At 37.9% G+C, this 22,229-nt stretch overlaps 1 protein-coding gene and 1 long non-coding RNA gene across 9 annotated transcripts; both read left to right on the forward strand.

Moving 5' to 3' along the window:
* Positions 1-1,493: 1,493 nt before the first annotated feature.
* Positions 1,494-3,581, forward strand: LOC137038097 (serine/threonine-protein kinase pim-3-like). 2 transcript variants are annotated; one of them, XM_067412537.1, is made up of 3 exons: positions 1,494-1,774; positions 1,869-2,048; positions 2,784-3,581. In XM_067412537.1, exons 1-3 carry the CDS (start codon positions 1,522-1,524, stop codon positions 2,873-2,875), a joined length of 525 nt encoding a protein of 174 aa, XP_067268638.1. In that variant the 5' UTR covers positions 1,494-1,521; the 3' UTR covers positions 2,876-3,581. The 2 variants fall into 2 exon arrangements, with proteins under 2 accessions (XP_067268638.1, XP_067268639.1); XM_067412538.1 differs by having other exon boundaries at positions 3,150-3,581.
* A 1,771-nt stretch (positions 3,582-5,352) lies between these two features.
* On the forward strand, positions 5,353-20,749 carry LOC137038580 (uncharacterized). 7 transcript variants are annotated; one of them, XR_010897519.1, is made up of 6 exons: positions 5,353-5,512; positions 6,758-6,867; positions 7,206-7,363; positions 16,803-17,258; positions 17,339-17,418; positions 17,484-20,749. It is a non-coding gene; the product is annotated as an uncharacterized lncRNA (long non-coding RNA). The 7 variants fall into 7 exon arrangements; XR_010897516.1 differs by having other exon boundaries at positions 16,803-19,175; positions 19,261-20,749; XR_010897518.1 differs by having other exon boundaries at positions 16,803-17,418.
* The last annotated feature ends 1,480 nt before the right edge of the window (positions 20,750-22,229 follow it).

Raw genomic sequence — 22,229 nt, forward strand, 5'->3', positions numbered from 1 at the left:
TCTAACATTTTCAGAACATTCAGAGAACATTCAAAATCTAATTCTCAATAAGCCATGAACTCAGTGGTACTTGTGCTGTCTGACACACACCCGAAACATGCGCACAGAAAGCCGCTTCTCAGACGGCAAACAATCCAGAGTAGAATTCTATTTCAAGACTTTTTGCTTTTGAATTGTCAAATACACAGAACATTGTCAAACTGGCTGTCATATTACAGAGTCGGTTATGGCATAAATAACACAAAGCTATGCATTTCAAAATTAACGTTTATTTAAATATATTGTATTTAATATAACATAAATATATTATATTTGCCATTACCAGAACTGATTTGGTCAAATGAAGCCAAAAAGATCAGATAAAGCAAGAAAAATAACTATATTGTGACCACTAATATTTGCAAAATAAGATTTTGGGACATTTATGCAGGCATTATCTAGAAGTCAGGAGGATAGCTTGGAAGTATTTCCATTACTTTGGATTTATAACATTACAGATGAGAATTTAAAAGTAAAATGTAAGTCATGTCATTATATCGTTGCTTAATTTGACGTCATTCAAATGAAAATCTTAATTTCAGAAAATCCTCCAGGATGTGGGAAATGGAAAAGAATTCGTTCTTTCTTCACGAGGGTATGGAAGGCTCTGAAGAGTCCTGTCTGCTGCTGTCTCAGTAGTGCTGTGGATGTTGTGGAGCCTTTTTCCCCTGATCCTGAGCCATCATCATCTGCGTCAGATCACTCCGCCGTCAAGCCAAATGATGGTAAATCGCTGATCATTATTTCTCCAACATCATTTTAAACAGTATTGTCATCTTGTTTTTCATTGAAAATAATGCTCATGGCTTTTGAGGAAACATTTTTTAAAAAAATGTTTAGGTCATATATTTCATATTTTTCTGTTTGTTTTTCAGAGTCTTTTGAGTCTCTCTATAATGTGGGAGCGATGCTTGGATCCGGAGGATTTGGCAGCGTGTACAAGGGAACACGCAAATCTGATGGCAAAAAGGTAAATCTGACTGAATTGTTCAAACATTTTGCTCTTGAATGCATCAAAACATTTAAAACTAACTTTCTTTTTTGTTGCAGGTTGCCATCAAGCAGTTAAGCAAGATTGAAAACAATCGTTATCTTTATATTGTAAGTTGGCCAAAACCTGAATATGTATTTAGTCGTTTCAGTGCAGTTTACTGTAGTTAATAAACCCGTAGAAAGCATTAAGTGTAAATGTGATTGACAAATAAGCCTTGAGGCACCAAATAACTTTGAGCTGAAAAGGCTCTTTTGAACGGATCTAAAAATATACTTTTAAAAAAAGGACTTTTTCAAAGATACTTTGATATGTTTTCTTCAGATTTTTACTCAGCTAACCTTCTGATTACTCTTTTTCTCTAGCCTGGGCATCCCAAACCTCTCGTTACAGAAGTGGCGCTGCTGCTGATGATGAGGCGAAAACCCATAAGCCCGCTCATCATACAGCTATACGAGTGGTTTGAACATCCTGGAAAATTCACTCTTGTTATGGAGTTCCCCGAGCCTTGCATGAGCTTGCGGGACTACATCGTTCGCAAACCCATCTATGAACCCACAGCACGGTTCATCATGCGACAGGCTCTGCTGGCAGTACAGGTCTGCATCGAGCATGGTGTTTTTCATAATGACATTCATGCGCAGAATTTCCTCGTAAATGAAAGGACGTTGGAGCTCAAGCTGATCGACTTTGGCTGCGGTCAGCTATTTAGTAATGATGGCTACGAGAGCAAAACATACATTGGTGAGCATTTTGAGAGTGTGAAAACCTGAATGTAGTGACTTATTATTTAATACTTAAAAAAAAGCTCATCAATGTGCAAATTTCTTCTTTACAGGACTGCCGTATTACTATCCACCTGAAGTCTTAACAGAACCTCGTTTCCACGCCATACCAGCAAATGTCTGGGCTCTAGGAGTGCTGTTGTACACTATGGTGCACGTATATCATCCTTTTGCCAATTCGGAAGATATCAGACGAGCCAAAATTCCATTTATGTACTACAACTTATCCAAAAGTGAGTGAATCATATTGACAACATTGATAACACACACACACACACAAAGCAAAGGCTCTGAACAGAAACAGTTAAAGATGAAGTATGTAAGATTTTTTATATATAGCTCAACGTATAGCGAGAGTTTGGGGCGTGGCTTATGTAGCAGGCGGAGCTATGGGAAAAGAAATTTAGCTAAAGAAGTGAAAGCCAAAATTCGCTGCATTTATACCTTAAACAGGTCACGAACATGTCAAAGTGAACAAAGCATTGTGATACAAAGCACGCTTCAATAATAATAATAATAATAATAGATTTTATTTATAATGCAATTTTCATTCCGAAGAATCTCAAAGTGCAACAAAGGGAAAAAATAACAAAAAAAATGAATTACAAGTAAAAATATAGAATAATACAAACAATCAACCAACACAGAAAACTGAACAGAAACAGAGCTGATGATATATCATAGTCATGCTCCCGTTCAGAAAGATACATTTTAATAAAGACAAATGCAACACAGCTAAAAGTATTCCTAATATGTTGAACCTTAAACGAGAGCTGTGTTTGTGATGTTGGGGAAGACGTAATGATTTGACGAAAATATGATTTATTTTGTAATTTATTTTGTAGTGTCACAGAAACTACATACTTCACTTTTAAAGTAAAGCTAAAGAACATTTTACAGTATAATAATCATGTTTTAGATGCTGTTTTCAGAGATGCATGACTAACTCCTTATTAAAATGTGTACAGAATACAGGGATCTGATTAGCCAGTGCCTAGCCCGGGATCCAACTAAACGGCCGACGTTAGAGCAGATGTCACAACATAAATGGATGAGATGACCTACTGTAGATTGGAGAAGTTCAGGAGATTCACTCGATCAGTGATTTCAGCAGGTGTGAGGAAGTGTAACAGACAGAGTAGGATTATTATCAGTTGTCTTATTTCACAGTTGCGTTCTTGTTATAGTCAAGTCACCTTCATTTATAAAGTGCTTTATACAATACAGATCATTTCAAAGCGGCTTTACTGTAATAAACAGGAAAATATACAGTGTAATAAACTCTAAAAATCATTCATGAGTTGATTTGTTCATATAATCTTTGTATTGAATAGGAAACAACATACTTGCTGTCCTTGGTGGAGGGCTTGAGCTCGAGACTTGAGCCGAAGCCTGATGTCCAACCCCAACCTGACTGGGAACTCAGAGCCTGTCCACGTCTGAGCAAGAACACGAGAGACTGCAAGACTGGGAAGAAGTCATCAATCATCACAGCCACATTTGCTTTGATTTTAAACGTCAAGACAAGTCATCTTTATTTATATAGCGCCTTATATACGACCGATCTTTACTCACAGCGGCTGGAATATTTGAACTTGTCATTTTACCTTGTCGTTTGACTGGATTGTTTGCTTTATTTCTTGTATAGCTTCATATACCTTTATAATGGCTATTTGATCTTACATAAACTGACATTTAAGACTCAGTTGTTGCTTTTTTATGTCATATTTAATTTATTGCATTGATATATGCACACTTATTGTCTGAACCACATATTAATATTTCAAATATTGTTTAATAAAAAAAAGTAAACAAAAAGCGGCAGCGTTGTTTTTTATATTTTGTTTTGTTATAAATATACATGCAGTGAAGATAATAAAGGTACGCTTTACCTGAACCACATTTGTGTGGCTATTAATATGTTTAAGATTGTTTTAAATGAAATGAAAATGAAAAGAGGCAGAGTGGTGTTTTATCACTGTAGTTTAAATTACACTCAGGGACATCTTTTGGGATTTCCGCCAGGATTTGGCCCACCCAAATTGAAAAGCTTCCCATACACACATACAGTGGTCTAGGTTCAAAATGTTGGTGTTATTTTACAGGAAACCCTTTAAAGTTACATAAAACACTGCTAAAAGTCATAAACATGGAAGTATATGTTGTCTAAGCTGTAATAACCCCCCCAAAAGTAGGCGCTTTTTGATTTTTTTCCCCCATAAATTCATTTTTGAAAGTGTGTAAGTCAGGCCCTGTGTGCTCTAGGAACCTGCAGACAGTTTGGGCTATTTCCACTAAATTCCAGAAAATAGAGGAAAAAATAAGTTTTTCTGTGTCATGTTGTATGCAAGATTTATTCAAATAGATCTGAAGGGATGACCCCCCTTTTCCGCCCTCCCCCGACCCTGCTACCCCCCTCCACCACCATATATAGTGATATAAATGCAATATCCCAGTGTCATTAAATTAATTATATATGCTGGAAGCAGCCCAAACTGTCTGCAGGGTCCTAGAGCACACAGGGCTTGAGTTACACACTTTCAAAAATTTATTTATATAAAAAAATCTAAAAGCACATAATTTTGGGGGGGTTATAACAGCTTTCAACATTTACTTACATGTTTATGACTTTTAGCAGTGTTTTATGTAACTTTAAAGGGTTTCCTGTAAAATGACACCAACATTTTGAACCTTGACCACTGTATGTGTGTATGGGAGGCTTTTCAATTTGGGTAGGCTAAATCCAGCCGGAAATGGTACCAGAGTAATTTAGTGTACATTACTTTGTGTAAAACAAATGTCAAAGTGATGCATATCTCCAGAAAGTAGAGACTCTAAGCTTTCAAATCATCTTGACATCATAGCTCTTCCACAGACATTTAAAATGGAAAGTATATATGTCATTCCCGTCCCTGTACATAGTCCACGGAGTTTAAGAGGTTAAATTACACATACGGGACCCGCAGAGCGATTCTATTGGCTGAAAGACATTTTAATAGGTAATCTGTTCAGAGCCTGATTACAATTCAAAATCGCGTTTTGATTTTTGCTGTTTAAATTGTGTTAAAATAGTCTTTAATGATAAGATATATAAGCATATCTCGTATATAATCTATTTATTTTGTGCACCTGTTCTGTTGCTGGGTTTTTTTTATTTATTCTTTATTATTTACATTATAGGTACATTACTATGTCATGATTTTGTACTGGTAACGTACTTAGTTTATCAGTCAAATAATTAGCAATCAATTACATATTTCAAATAAATGTTTTGCGTGTGTATGTGTGTAGTATGGCAATGAATTCATAGTTTATTTTTAAACAATTGCTTGTCCAGAACCACGTATAACAACTTTTGATCAGCGATTTAAAACCTCTACCAGCGGACACAATTTCATAGGCAGACAGGATTAGTCATGACACCGGATCAGAGCGAGCTGAGTGACGCGATGAAGAACGCGCTACAGCACGCAACAGTTTCAGAACCACGTCGTCCACATAACCGGAAGTGAGCAGCGCTACCCATACACATGATTTTCTTTCGTTAAATATAAGCTTTTTACGGCAGTTTTCACATGGATATTAATCGGAACGATGTCTACAATATTTAACAACAATACTTTTTAATAAAGTCACCATACTTTTCTTTTCATATCCTTGAAACATGCATTTAAGCCAATAAGACAATCCTGATGTGGTGAGTGAAATCACGTTTTATCATGAAAGCTAAACATACTTTTTTTGCATTTGTCAAAATATATTATTTGTCGTAATATTAAACAATTATTAATTAATACAACATATTAATTTTGTTTTCATGGATGACAAGACTAATCCTATCGAGTCTTTCTGCAGAAATGCCATGATATGGGCATAAGAGTCACAAGTTCAGCCATTTAAATATGTTTTAAACCTATTATTTTCCCTATATGTTTTCGTGCAGAAAAACATGTTTCACTTGTTCAAGGCCTTGAACATGAACGTGAAAGAAATAATATGACTGAATATACAGTCAAATGGGAAACACTTTACAACATGTTACACATTCATTAATATATTTTTAAAATAATAAAAAATTGTATAGTTGAAGTAATAGTAAACTACAGTTTTTGTGTCCATTAACATTAAATCTCCTCATACTATGTCTCGTCATACTATGTCCTAGTATTATTTTTAACATGAATGTGAAGGAAATACATACATAGGCTACACTACCGGTCAAAAGTTTCAGACCAGTAGCATTTTAAAATGTTTTTAAACGATTGGATAGCGCTAAAACCAACCGGAGCAACGAAGGTGAAACGGAGCTTGTTGATAGATTAAACATTCGCCATATCCACTCGGACAAATGGTAAAATACATACAATAAATAGACAATAAAACAAACAAATGAAATACAGTGCTTAAATCTCAGGAAGGTCTAACATTACTGTTCAGGTAATGGCCTACAAAATACATCTAATAAAGTTATCAAATATAAAATAACACTAGTTTTCACTGTACAGATTAATAGATTCATAAATATACATATTATAAATATAAAAACTCCTCAATTTGTAATTAATTTTAACCGTGTATGTTACTGAGTTTCTTTGTATGAGCTGTGTTCATGTGTTGTGATTTCTCCTCGAGAGGCTACTAAAAGTTTGCTCAAAAGTATTTCCTTCTCAAGCAAGGCAGAATTTGACTTAGTAGGAGCAGATCGGGAGTGGCTTTGGACGGCAACATGCCCAGTGCATTATGGGTGTTGAAGTTTTCTGACTTGTTTGCCTAAAAGCTTTCTACTGCATAGGCAGATAACTTTTATTTAAATCCCATTTTGCCAGCAGTGAATGACCCCTTTGAATACGCTTCACTTGGTTTGATCAAATGGGTTGTGGATGTCATTTCATGTTGAGCTTGATTTAATTGGGCCTTTTTTATCGTTTTTTTTTTTTTTCAGGGAAAGGTGGAGCTGACTTTGGAGATTGTGAATGAGAAGGAAGCGGATGAGAGACCTGCTGGAAAAGGCAGAGATGAGCCCAATATGAATCCAAAACTCCATCCTCCCAAGTAATCGAACTCTCGCTTAAATAAGTTTATTGTTCTGTGTGTTAACAGAAGATGATTACAAGATTTATTTCTCTTTTAAACCTCTCAGGCGACCTGAAACCTCGTTCTTTTGGTTCACAAGTCCATGCAAGACGTGCAAATTCATAGTGTGGCGCAAATTTAAGTGGCTGTTCATCGGCCTGGCTGTGCTAGTCTTAAGGCATCTTTACACAGAAACCGATTCTGCAGGAGCATAAAATCACAAAAATGTGCATTTACACAGACCGTTTAATCCTTCTCTGAAGCGGCATAAATGCATTTACGGCATTGAAGGAATTTTCCGTATTTGTGTTTTACAGGTCTTTTTCCATATTTTTAGTTGCGTTGCATTGTGGGAGCAAGAACCTCAGTCAGCGGGGCAAACAAATTTCTTTACACACACTAATCGCCATTACATGCATGGATCATCATCACTTTCAGTCAGATTTCGGAGTAGGATAAACCTCCCGCTTCTGAGGTAAACATTAAGAATTGTATTTTGTTTCTTTTGTCACATAACCTGTTTTAGAGCGTTAATTTGGTATTGTATTTTAGGTGCTATCTGACTCGTCTGTCAGACCCGTCGCGTTAACCGTCGTGTATGTTCTCAAATTTAGCTGATATTTGTGAAGATGCTCTATGTATTTGTTACTGTTTCAGTTTTATTTATTGAATTATCAACTTATATTTGTTGTTGGTGTCGTTTAAACTTTATGTAGTATTGTTCCAAGCTAGGCATAACATTAACTTTTGTAACAACGTTAAGCAGCTGTGGAAAATGAACTAACGTTAACGTTACAATACGTTGTGGGTATTGGACAGTTAAGGCATCTTTACACAGCAAACGCGGCACCGAAACCGATTCTGCAGCGGCATAAAATCACAAATATTTGCATTTACACAGACCGTTTAATCCTTCTCTGAATCGGCATAAATGCATTTACACAGGAATTAAAATCGCGGTTAACAATGCGTTGAACATTATTTAAAACTACAGTTTTAACAAAGTGTTATAAATTAATTTAAAACAAATAATGAAATAATGTCTAAAAATAGGCCTAAAATAAAAATACAGAGTTTTAAATAATTTTGTTCTGCTTGCTATATAGCGCTTTTGATGTTTGTCATAATTCTGTAGGCCTAGCCTACTGTAATTCTGCAATTCTTCTATTTTAGGCTACGGTATCCTATAGTTATTTTATATTTCTTAAGAAAATTGTGCTTGATTGACAATGCTATAAATAAAGTATTTTTAACATTATTACGGGTAGATTACCGCAGGATTAAAAGTGGACTTTAAAAGAAAGTCACTTTAGAGCAGTCACAACAAATGTTCAGGGGTGTCGCATCCGTGGAGGATACACCCACACTTTTTCCGGTGACAGGTTTCAACACCCGCTCTTTTTCCGCAGTTTTTCCGCAGTTTTCCACAAACGCCATACTGCAGTCGCTCCTCCGTTTCTCTGGCCGCTCTGTGTCTGCGCTCGCTGCGGCTGCTTCCCCTCCCTTTACATAATAGATATTTTATAGCTTAATGCTCTTTAAATATGTTGTTGCATTGTGAAAAGTCTCGGTGCGTAGGACGGACCTGTCCGCGGTCGTTCTCCGTGGTTCTGACCAAAGAAGAGCGCGGACTCTTGTAGATCGAAATTTTACTGTTTAATATTATTTTGTATTATTAGTATGTATAATCAGTTAATATCATGTATTTGTATTATTATTCTTTACTAATATTCATTATCATTTGTATAATCATTATTATTTAGTCAGAATGAGTCTGAGCACAGGAGTGTGAAGGACATGGAGAGGAGATAATTTTGAACACAGGAATATGTAGCATAAGTTTTCCAATTATGCACATGTGACTGTAATTCTCTGTAAGGAAGAATTGTGTAGCATGATGTTGTTTTCCTACCAATGCATATGACACATGTCACAAGTTCTGTATAAGACATATTTTGAACAATGAACAACAAGTTTCTCTATGCATATGTTCTAGGGTATATTATGCCGCGTGAAAGCACGAGGTATAGCGCAAACAACCTGTTTATCTAGTAATACAATTGATTTCTCTGTCTGAGCAACCTATAAAATCCAAACTGGGTGTCCAGGAGGACAGAGAAAGCTGGAATGAAGATCATCTCCTAGGAAAATTGCCTTTCTCTCCTATGTCTGATATAAAATTATATAAAATAAATCTCTTGGCAAAATAACTGGTGTCCGGTCCTGTGAATTAAACTACCACGGGGGAAAAGCTTAATTTTTAAGTCTACATTTTGGCGTCACGAAAACAGGATTGCATCTTCAGCCATTTGTCTGTCAATCAGGTAAGACTTTTTTCTTTCTAAATAGTTCTAAGTCTGCCTGATGATTATAGACATTGACTGAGACTGCTAAAAAGAATTGTGTTATTTAAAATACCAGTTGTATTGCCAATGAATATATGTCAGACATAGTAAAAGTAAAATAATAATTTGATTTGATTTGGACTTTTAAGTTGCTCAGATCAGTGAACCTTTAAACAATATTTGAATGAAGCTGGGGTAAAAGTGGATCTTTGGTTAAAAGACCATTTAGTCAAATTTTCGGGAGAATAAGCCATAAGGCGATTCAGCAATTAGCTTGACATGACTGCGAGGTGGTGAAATGTGGCGACTCTGCTCTGGAAGTAGACTCTAAAATATTTTACACACTGAAGATCCGTGCTGTTACAGACAGACGGGGAAGGTGTCAAGCTGGATTAAAAGCAGTTTAAAGTGGCGGATCTGGACTCTAAAGGGGAGTCCTGTTTATAGAGAATCCTAAAACGTTTAAACATGCTGAAGTAGCTGAAATTGCGGGCATTCTGATTTTGACAGAAGCTGTTCAGTATTTGAGGAGGAGAAATTGATCTGAGTTCAACTGAACAAAGAAACTAAAAAAAATTATAAAAAAATAAAAAACCTAAAGGAAGAAATTTATCTGAGTGAAACTAAAATATATGTTTTCTATATGAAAATATAAGAGAATTTTTCTTTTAACTTTTTCCCTCTTTTCTTTTGTTCCTTGAGTGTTTAGGAGAGAAAGGGAGAGAAGCAGGGAAGCACTCACCGCAGAACACACACATCCTCCACACACGCACACACATACACAGTATATATAGCTTAGACAAGAGAGAGAGAGAGAGAGAGCCCCTCCTTTGGAGATTCTCACACACACACACACACACACACACACACACACACACACACACACACACACACACACACACACACACACACACACACACACACACACACACACACACACACACACACACACACACACACACAGACATACCATAAGCCCTGCTGTTCTGAGACACAGATACAGAGTGACCAATAATTTGCAAAATGACAGAAGGTGACTGTAACAGCAGAACAATTTCTGCATGGTATCTGGAAAAGAAGAACAAGAAGCAAGTTAAATTTTTGAAAAAAGGACTTGATATTAATGCATCCATGGATGAGCAGTTAAATTGGTTTAAGAGACAAAAAGACTCTATCAAGTTAATACCACACAAGTGTGAAAAACAGGTGGAAGAAGGAAGCCTTGGACCAGTTAATTCAATCCCTCTTGAGAATCCAGACAAAGAATTATGGGTTGATGGATCCAGTTACTACGTTGATGGAAAACGACATACTGGATGGGCAGTTGTGGAGTCTGATGGAACTGTCGTGAAGAAGGGAGCTCTTTCTGGGAAGTTTTCAGCACAAGCAGCTGAACTCACAGCACTTACAGAAGCTCTTGAACTATCGGAAGGAGATCGAGTTAACATCTATACAGATAGTCGTTATGCTTTCGGCGTGGTCCATGACTACCTTGCCCTTTGGAAAAGACGTGGACTCATCACTAGCAGTGGGAGCGAAATACAACATGCTTCCATAATTCGTCGCCTGATTGCAGCATGCCACTTACCAAGAGAAGCAGCCGTGGTCAAAGTAAAATCACATCAATCTGACAAGTCCAAGGAAAGCCAAGGAAATTCTGCAGCTGATGCAGCAGCCAGAGAAGCGGCTTTACTTCCTCCTACTCCTGTCATCTTGGTTCGAGAAAACAGGAAAGACAATCCTGAACTCCATCTTTTGTCATATCAAACAGAGACAGATGAAGAGAAAGAACAATGGATAAAATTAGGAGCGAAAGAAGATGATCAGGGTATCTGGAGAATTCCAACAGGACAAGTGGTGATGCCGGTCGGCACAAGAAGAGAACTAATGCAGCTATATCATGGAAAAGTGCATGCTGGAGCAAAAGCAATGAAAGCTCAAATCAGCGAGACATGGTGGTGGCCACGGATGATGAGAGACATTGATGATTATTGCAGGAGATGCTTGATCTGCATGAAAGCAAATGTGGGAAAACCTGTAAAGGTGCGAATGTCACAAGCACCAAGACCCACAGGGCCATGGACAAATCTCCAAATTGATTTCACAGGACCTTTGTCACCTGGTGAAGGGTACCTAGACAATGGAACTCACTTCTATCAAAGACAATAACAAGCAATGGGATGAAAAACACACCACTACTGACATTCCACACATTCCCGAGTTAGGCAGTTTTGTTATGGTCAAACGTATTGCTAGGAAAGGTTTAGAACCTAGGTGGGAGGGACCATATGAGATACTCTTAACTACAGATACAAGTGTTTGCCTTAAAGGGAAGGGTGTAGGGACAGATAGATGGTATCACTGGTCACAAGTTAAACCTTGTTTAGTGAATGAACCAAATGATAATGATGACTTATGGCCTGAAATTGAGCAATGTACATCCATTAGCTTTAAAGATTGGGAACAAAGGAGTGATGTTTAATTATTTTTCTGCTTCCATTTCAGGGATCATTCCCATTGACATTGATTAGAGATGGTTGCAAGTTATTCTCGATACACAACGATGATGGTATGCTTGTTTTTAATTTTACTTGGCATTTACCAAGGAAGCCAAGCTTTATGGACCCCTCAAGTTCAAGGAATCACTAGAAATGCAACTTTGAAATCTGGCCAACATTTTACTTTACCCTTTATTTCCAAATGGGGATTATGGGATTGGGTGCCAAGTAATGATAAAGATCTTGCTAAATATCGTAAGGACATCTATGGTGGATGTAACTATCACCATCAATGTTACCACAGCAGAGTAATCTGGCCAGTGAAAGACGGGGGATATTCTAGTAGTGGTCAACGACGAGAAATTTGTTCAAGAGAACAATGTGAAATTGTGGGGTTAGACCTCATAACTTCTACTAATGTGGAAATTAACTTCATTTTGAACCGTACTCACATGCTTACAATATGGGATTCTTTGGCTTTAGGGTGTATTTATCCCATAAGTGTTGCCATGTGAAGGATTCCTAAGGGATACTGCCTCGAGAACGACAAGATTCAAGGGAAATTATGTAAGAGTATAGCATTCAGAAGATGAGAATGAATATTGTGAGACTGAACTAGAAACTGGGGAAATTGGACGGTGTTTTTATCTTTCTGCTGAAAAAACAAATAAAGCTAAAACATGCCCAACTACAAATATTGCACCAGCTCATGGTATCTTGTTAGCAAAAGAAACCAAAACCTTGATAAATGAAGCCCATATGGTGAGACAACGTATCAATTATAATTTGATATCCCTTCTTACCGTTTATGATCAGTCATATTGTGGAAATTTCACACAAATAAGGAAATGGTTGGAAAAAGAAGTAAAATATTATACCTCTAAAGATCCATTGAATAGTCGAAGTCGTAAACCTAGGAGTATATGGGGAGACGTAGCAGGGGTATTTGGTTCTGTCAATTCAATAAGTAATACTGCGCAAATGAATCAATTAAGTGAATACACTCAGTGGGTGGGAAAAATGACAGGAAAAGGACTCACTGAAGCTCTTAAAGGTTCTTTACATATCATAGCAGCAGGTCAACATCTTAACAATGCAGCAAAGGAATTGGCAGATGCATTAGTAAAATCATCTAATTTTCAGACACATCGTGCAGCATGTTTATTCCTAGCTCAGAATTTAAAGGATCAAATGGTAGAGGATGTTCAAGTTATTCGAATGGGTAAAGTTCCTGAACGAATAGTGGAATCTTTGTTAGTGGTATTTGGTAATCAACTCAATTTGACTTCTGCTAAACATATTCCATTAGTCAAAATTGCTATCGATGAAGACTCTTTGTCAGGTTCCGGTACATTACCTTTATTTATGGTATGGCCTCAATATGGACGGCGCAATATAATGACAGTGAGACAATTCCAATCAATGGGTGTTAGACAAGGAAACTCTGTTATCAGATTAGGGAAAAATGGATATTGGGCTGAAGGCGAAACACCAATGATTTCTACCATAGACTGTTGTGTTGAGGAACATGAGTGGGTAATTTGCTCGTGTTCTACAATGTTTAGTCTATCCCTGAATGGATCTGCAGTTTGGGAAGTAGTTCCTTTAGATCAAGCCACAGGTGCATGGCAGGTGTCAGAAGCACAGTGGTGTATATTACATGATGGAATAAGTGAGACTATGATATATGGAGGGAAGTTGTGTCCAATTCCTCCTGATCCATTTTGCGTTGAGATTCTCTATCCTCTTCAATTGGGTGGAATCCATGTTCCACATGTGCAATTGTTGAACTTAGACCCACAATGGTGGAATAATGATTTAGTAGAGGAAAGGAATTATGAACTCTTTGAAATGGTTAAAAGAGTTAAGGAGAGTGTTAAAGCAGCTCAAGAAGAGGGAATTCAAGCAATGGGTCATGTTATTGTAGCGAATGGAGTAGCTAAATTGTTGTCTGAGAAGAAATTAGCACAAATTCCGGGGAATTTATCCTGGTTGGAATGGATAGTTCTGATTATGGTTGGAGTTTTTGTGTTTCTGTTAGTGATACAACTCATAAAATGTGTTACTAGAAGGAAAAGTACCAAACCTGTTAGATTGGTTATTTCTAACCATGTGGATAAAACAGAGAATAGGAAATTCAGAGTCAAATAGGAGATTTTACACACTACACTGCTTACAGAATATAACCTCACAAACAATCAACATCTGCTTACTGATTCACAACCCCAAGGGATAGGAATTCTTTAACATCAACGTTTATGTTTGTTTGTTATTTTGACCAGGAACTGGAGGAGTTCAGGGCCCGAACGAGTCCAGGCACTGGTGAAGATTCATTAGTTTTTACTTTCTTAGAAGATTGGGGTTCATATTAAATGCATACACATCGACGTTAAATGACACATATCTCGGGAACATAACATGGGTTTGGGTTCTTTGTTTCTTTTTGTTTTTTTCCATTTCTGTTCTTCTGTCCTTGTTTATTTCTTCGTCTGCTATTCTTCTTTCTCGCTATCACTTCAATAGGTTGGCTACCTGGGTGATGGTGTGGAACGGACGGCCGTAGTTCCAGAAGAAGGGAGATGTAGATCGAAATTTTACTGTTTAATATTATTTTGTATTATTAGTATGTATAATCAGTTAATATCATGTATTTGTATTATTATTCTTTACTAATATTCATTATCATTTGTATAATCATTATTATTTAGTCAGAATGAGTCTGAGCACAGGAGTGTGAAGGACATGGAGAGGAGATAATTTTGAACACAGGAATATGTAGCATAAGTTTTCCAATTATGCACATGTGACTGTAATTCTCTGTAAGGAAGAATTGTGTAGCATGATGTTGTTTTCCTACCAATGCATATGACACATGTCACAAGTTCTGTATAAGACATATTTTGAACAATGAACAACAAGTTTCTCTATGCATATGTTCTAGGGTATATTATGCCGCGTGAAAGCACGAGGTATAGCGCAAACAACCTGTTTATCTAGTAATACAATTGATTTCTCTGTCTGAGCAACCTATAAAATCCAAACTGGGTGTCCAGGAGGACAGAGAAAGCTGGAATGAAGATCATCTCCTAGGAAAATTGCCTTTCTCTCCTATGTCTGATATAAAATTATATAAAATAAATCTCTTGGCAAAATAACTGGTGTCCGGTCCTGTGAATTAAACTACCACGGGGGAAAAGCTTAATTTTTAAGTCTACACTCTCCATTATAGCATCAGGCTGCACAGCCTATCTCTCTGAGCCCATAGACTGTAAAAGTGGTCAGGAATGTAATATTTCCCCAAAACAAAGTTCAGTTCTCAGCTCATATAACATGAGCCCGAATATTGGACAATTCTGTTTAATTGTGAACAGAAAAACGTTACACACGTCAATCCATACCGACGATTTTGGTTCGCTTCTTATTTATTAAATAGGCCTATATAGCCTACAGACAGTTAGGCTATTTAATTAAAAAATAATGTTATAGGCTAATATTTAAACATAGCCTAACTATGACATTATTGGCTACGTTTTCTTTAACCCTTTGTCCAACGAAATTAAGCGCCGGCGCATTTTGTTCCTTTAGGACAGCGGGAACAACTCGCTCTGTAATTTTTTGCCATAGGCTACAGATAGCCTAGGTGCAATACATAGCCTAATTATAAACTATAAACTTTCTACTTTTATGTCACAATAACAACAAAGGCCGTGGATTCTGGGAACATATTGTTTATGCACTTCAAAAGTTACAAACGCTGTCTTAATTCATTTTTTGATTTTTTTTATTAAACTTTTATTAAAATTGTTATTAAAAACGATAAACTGCAAAAAGTTTGCTTCAAATTGTATGTGCGCTGATTTGTGGAGAAAAAGAAAAAAGATTATGACGGAAGAAATTGTTGAAGAGACAGAGGGAGTCAGGATTGTGTTCTGCACACTGTGTGATTGTCACTCGCGTGCTAGAGCACCGATTTGCCTGTGATCTCGGGCATTTGTCGGCGATTTCGAAAAACCTGTCGGCGACTCAAAATCGGGGCAAAAATCGGGCAGTGTGAACTAGGCTTAAGTGCTACTCAAGAGTCGCTGTCCATTTGCGAAGTGCTGTAATGTAACCTTATGGAATCGTTTCCTCTGAACGGTTCACCTAATAATTGTCATCTAATGTGGATTAGCAATCAAAACACGTCTATAAAGCAACTACCTACAGGCTGAGGCGCTGACAAAATGGCTGAAACAAAAATGATACCTTTCAAAAAGACTAAATCAATATCCTTCTAGAGGAGGTGGAGCGGGAAAAGATATTATTTTCAACAGATTTAAAGGGCATCGTACAAACAAAGAGAAACAAAACATCTGGGAGGACATTGCTACCAAATTAAAAGTTAAAAGTTAAATTATTAGTTCAAAGATCGGGTAAAGAGGTCTGCAAGAAATGGCAGGAGTTTGCAAGCCTGACAAAAAGGAAGAGGGCACTGCAGCATTATCACAATGCACTTGAGTAAAGTTAAAGGTGTAATCTGCCGGTTGTCCTGTAGGTGACCTCATAACTCTCTCTCCTTAGAGCTTTACAATTACTCCAGAGCACTCGTAGATCTACGATCATTTTCAAGTGCTACTTAAGTTACGATTAGGGCCGGGACTCGATTAAAAAAATTAATATTGAGAGCACTCGTACGATTGTTTTTACGATCAACTTAGGCTTACGATGCTTTTGGGAAACGCAGCCCTGGCTGACTGGCGGTTGTCACGACAATGATGTAGTTTAAGGCGGCACAAGTTCGCGTTCATTTACGCTGAATCAAAACCGTTTCTACGCCGCCTTTGGGCCGAGGTGGGTCAGACCCGGCATATTTTAAGTCTGCTTTGCGTCTTTACACAGAATTTTGAGCAGACACAGACCCGCTTTAGAGCCGCCTTAACTCGGCTGTGTAAAGGCACCTTTAGTGCTATTATTCATTGGGATCTTGTTGTATTCATTACCAGTAAAGACACACTTCATCAATCCTTTCACAAAGGTGATGTTTAGACTTAAGATGTACAATGCTAATTATTTTGTATTTATTTATTTTCAGAACTTCATCTCCATGAAAATCGTCAAACCCTTCAATTGAGTGCAGGAGGAGTTCAGCTTTTTGTCATTTTATTCATGTAATGTATTTGGCATTTCACACAGTGAACAGAAATGGTTCATTTTCTTTATGACAATCAGACCATTAATACAGTGTTGGTTTTGTTGTGGTTGTTTAGGTTTTTACCATTATTCACTCTTTGCACCATTATTAAATTCCATCATGAATTTTCAGTTTTTGGTTCAGGTTTCACTGATGTTTGTGTAGCAGGGTGAGTAAGTTCCCTCCCCTGTATTTAGTGATGGCCTATCAGCATTTGAGACCTGTCTATTTAAAACCCTGGGTCCTACCTGAGGGTGCGTCATTTCAAGCTCCGCCCCCACGGCGAGGGCGTGCCACCATTCAGTGAGGGAATGTTTGGTCTGCAGCCCTGTGGTGACGTGTGCGTGCAGGCTTTTGGTATGTGTAGGTAAGCTAAATGCTATTGTTTGTCCATGTTAATATGTTGTTTGTGGTAACTTTCGTTCATTCAATTCCAGTGGTTTTAATGTAAACATGAGCCGCTGTGATTCGTGCTGTGAGTAATTGTACAGCTATGCATTTCCGTGACAATCACTCGGTATGTATGGTTAAACCTTTTTGACTAACGTTTCAATTTAGTGAGCTAACCAATTGTTGTTTTAGCAGGAGAATCCGTTCCTTCACGGACGCTCGGCATAGATGATGCTGGGGTGACGATCTCCTGCATGAAACGCGTTTGAGCTCGCGCTGCTGTTTTGTTGCTACTACAAGTCCGACTGTTTTATTGCCACTCGGTTTTCCTGAATGTCTGCTGTTACCACAGTTTCATTTCTGTGCTGTTCAGTTTTATCAACTTAATAGTAACTGTTTCTGAGATTATCGCCTTTGAGGTCTGAGCGGCCTTGCTGGCCGATCTGTTTCTGCCGACTGCCACCTGTTTGATTCTAGTGGCTGTATATCAGTACTGTGTGCATTCAGTCAACGTATGTCACCTCACTCTGACATTGTAACTGGACTGCCAGAAGTCCGAGTGAATGTTAAGTGTGAATTTGTATTTAATTTAATTTAGGGATATTTTCAATTGTTAATGTTTCATTTTGTATTGTTATTTTTGGTGTCTGTTCAGATTCTTTCTTTGTGTTTTTTTGTTACAGGAGCTGGGAGTTTCTGGAGGGTGACGTCCCGCTGCCATAGTGTGGTGTTCACACTTAGTGCTGTGTTTTCTTGTATCCAATCTTCACGTGTGGCATGGGCTTGTATTGTATCACGGGAACGTTCTAAATTGGACAGTGGGCCCAACCCTCCAGATACCTCCGCTTCTGGTCATTTTGTATGATTTGTATTGTGTGTGTGTGTGTGTGTCGGATGCAGATTGGCAACTCCTGCTCTGAAGTTGTCTTTTATTCAAGATTGATACAATAAAGTAGTAATTTTTCATACATGCGACCTGCGTCTCTTCACCCATATAGATAACGAACCTGTGGTGTCTTAACCAAAGAGAATTTACTTGGTATCGTCCCTGGTGAATTTCCAGGGTGGCGTAGTCGCTGAAATAAATCTGTAACCCCTCCCGTCGGAATGCCACATTTTGGCGTATAGTCGGCAGGGTATCTGTGTCTGGGTGAAGACGCGGTTGTAGTGTTGTGCTTGTTTCTTTGTTTTTTTTAATTTTCTATATTAGGATGTGTAGCAACAAAACAGCAGCTGCGTCCAGTGGCTGTGGTTCCCATTTTCTGTGGGCCTGAGTTTTGATCAGAGTCCTTCCTTGGCCTGATGATCGGCTGAGGTGAGTTGAGCCCTCTGTTATGAATTAAGTTTTTACGTTGGGAATTTGGGAGTGCCGCCTGGGCTGTCTTGGTCGTGGGCGAAATAGGTCACTGTTGCGCCGTAAAGGCAAGTGACTGACTGGCTTGAGATTTTAATTTTATTTTATCCATGTCACCTTCACAGGTGGTATGAGGTTGCAGTCCTTCATGAGTCATGTTAGACAGATGTAGTCCATGTCATATTCCCAGGTGGCATGAGGATGGTGTGTATTTAATGAGTGACCAGTCTTTCATGAGTCATGTTAGACAGAGGTAGTCCATGTCATATTCCCAGGTGGCATGAGGATGGTGTGTATTGAATGAGTGACCAGTCTTTCATGAGTCATGTTAGACAGAGGTAGTCCATGTCATATTCCCAGGTGGCATGAGGATGGTGTGTATTGAATGAGTGACCAGTCTTTCATGAGTCATGTTAGACAGATGTAGTCCATGTCATATTCCCAGGTGGCATGAGGATGGTGTGTATTGAATGAGTGACCAGTCTTTCATGAGTCATGTTAGACAGAGGTAGTCCATGTCATATTCCCAGGTGTCATGAGGATGGTGTGTATTGAATGAGTGACCAGTCTTTCATGAGTCATGTTAGACAGATGTAGTCCATGTCTCATTCCCAGGTGGCATGAGGAGGTCGTATACTGAATGAGTGTCCAGTCTTCGTGAGTCATGTTGGGCTGAGGTTGCAGTTCATGTCATATTCCCAGTTGACGTGAGGAAGTCGTGCAGTTCCATCGTCGGGGCGACGATGCAAAGACCAGCGGTAGATTGTAGCAGGGTGAGTAAGTTCCCTCCCCTGTATTTAGTGATGGCCTATCAGCATTTGAGACCTGTCTATTTAAAACCCTGGGTCCTACCTGAGGGTGCGTCGTTTCAAGCTCCGCCCCCACGGCGAGGGCGTGCCACCATTCAGTGAGGGAATGTTTGGTCTGCAGCCCTGTGGTGACGTGTGCGTGCAGGCTTTTGTTATGTGTAGGTAAGCTAAATGCTATTGTTTGTCCATGTTAATATGTTGTTTGTGGTAACTTTCGTTCATTCAATTCCAGTGGTTTTAATGTAAACATGAGCCGCGGTGATTCGTGCTGTGAGTAATTGTACAGCTATGCATTTCCGTGACAATCACTCGGTATGTATGGTTAAACCTTTTTGACTAACGTTTCAATTTAGTGAGCTAACCAATTGTTGTTTTAGCAGGAGAATCCGTTCCTTCACGGACGCTCGGCATAGATGATGCTGGGGTGACGATCTCCTGCATGAAACGCGTTTGAGCTCGCGCTGCTGTTTTGTTGCTACTACAAGTCCGACTGTTTTATTGCCACTCGGTTTTCCTGAATGTCTGCTGTTACCACAGTTTCATTTCTGTGCTGTTCAGTTTTATCAACTTAATAGTAACTGTTTCTGAGATTATCGCCTTTGAGGTCTGAGCGGCCTTGCTGGCCGATCTGTTTCTGCCGACTGCCACCTGTTTGATTCTAGTGGCTGTATATCAGTACTGTGTGCATTCAGTCAACGTATGTCACCTCACTCTGACATTGTAACTGGACTGCCAGAAGTCCGAGTGAATGTTAAGTGTGAATTTGTCTTTAATTTAATTTAGGGATATTTTCAATTGTTAAGGTTTCATTTTGTATTGTTATTTTTGGTGTCTGTTCAGATTCTTTCTTTGTGTTTTTTTGTTACAGGAGCTGGGAGTTTCTGGAGGGTGACGTCCCGCTGCCATAGTGTGGTGTTCACACTTAGTGCTGTGTTTTCTTGTATCCAATCTTCACGTGTGGTATGGGCTTGTATTGTATCACGGGAACGTTCTAAATTGGACAGTGGGCCCAACCCTCCAGATACCTCCGCTTCTGGTCATTTTGTATGATTTGTATTGTGTGTGTGTGTCGGATGCAGATTGGCAACTCCTGCTCTGAAGTTGTCTTTTATTCAAGATTGATACAATAAAGTAGTAATTTTTCATACATGCGACCTGCGTCTCTTCACCCATATAGATAACGAACCTGTGGTGTCTTAACCAAAGAGAATTTACTTGGTATCGTCCCTGGTGAATTTCCAGGGTGGCGTAGTCGCTGAAATAAATCTGTAACCCCTCCAGTCGGAATGCCACATTTGTACACAAACCATGAAGTGTTTTCTATTGTGAAAGTCTTTTATTGTATTATATTCTCAGATCATTTTAAAGTTTATTGGTTAAATGTTTAAAATTGTTAAATAAAGACATGGTAATATGTGTTTTAAGTGTGTCAATTTGTCTTGAATTAGATTTCATTATTTTGTCATTTTATCAATAAAAACTGTCATGTTCAATTTACATTATCTAAGGGCACACAAATGCAAGTATTCTGGGATTGTGATATGATCAGAGTTTACTGGATGGAGATTCAGAAGATTATTGGTAAATCTTTTGCCCTTTCTCTGAGTATCTTTTGAACTGTAAAGCTGCGTTTTCTCTGCGTTATGATTTTCACCTAAAGTCTAATGCTTTCTTGCATAAATGTTCTCCTAGAACTTAGGAATGTATGTTGAATGCCTTTAATCTCTCGATTTCTGTTCATTCTGGTCCTGTCGCTCATTATACCTTCAGATTGTTCACCATTGTAGAAGTTACAGTGAGATACCTGTCCCACTGTCGTGTTATTGTAAAAATATTGCAAAACAGAAACAAAAAATGGTATACCACTTAAACATGGTATATTTTAGCAGTGAAAAAAAATTTATATTTATATTATTTATGTCCTTGTTCAAGCTCTTTTTCTGAACATCTGCATGATTGAAAATGTAATGTTGAGTTTCAGTTCAATAAAAAAGTGAATACCGGTAGTAAGTGACTTATATTTTAGATAGATATTAGGCATTATATTTTACCATACTGCACATGATGATTTTACATGTTTAAAGTATAAAGTATACTTTAAAAATTATAAAACTTGCATTTCAATGAGGAAAAATTAACTGAATGCACCAAGAAAAGCTTTTGACAGAGCACAGTACCCGAGAACAATCCTTCTCAAGCCGGTCCAGGACCCAGTTGTTCAAAAGTTTGGTCTAGATTTGGAAAACCCGTGTTTTGCTATCCAGAATCAGGTAAACTTTCTTATTTTTGTGCTGGAGCACTGCTAATCTGGATTTGCAGTGCTCCAAATGGGGTTACTTTCATAATGTAGGATGCTAGCTATAAAGAACCACAGGTATAGAAGAGTCTAAATCTATTGACTCTCTTCATTTTAAATTTAAATGGAAAAAAGAATTGGAACACATCAGCAGGAAATCTTCAATACAGTCATAGTCTTCTCCACAGGAGGTTTAAATGTTTAATGTTTGTTTTTTTAAAATGAGTTTGTTGAAAAAGTTTAATGGGGAATTCCGTTTGTTTCTGGATTATTAGTTTGATTTTTAAGAACCTTTTATTTTTTGCTTTGATGTGACTTTTAAAATTTCAAACTTTAAAGCTATGAGTCATGGAAGCTGGTGTATTAAACAACTTTTTTGTCATATCAAATTATCAATCTTAAATTGTTCCCAGTGTTAGTCGTAATTGCATTTTTACTAGTGATAATTCAATTGTAGAGCTCTCTGAATCCGTTCTTAA

The sequence above is a fragment of the Pseudorasbora parva genome, chromosome 13, assembly GCF_024679245.1.
Source record: "Pseudorasbora parva isolate DD20220531a chromosome 13, ASM2467924v1, whole genome shotgun sequence".
NCBI classification, from domain to species: Eukaryota; Metazoa; Chordata; class Actinopteri; order Cypriniformes; family Gobionidae; genus Pseudorasbora; species Pseudorasbora parva.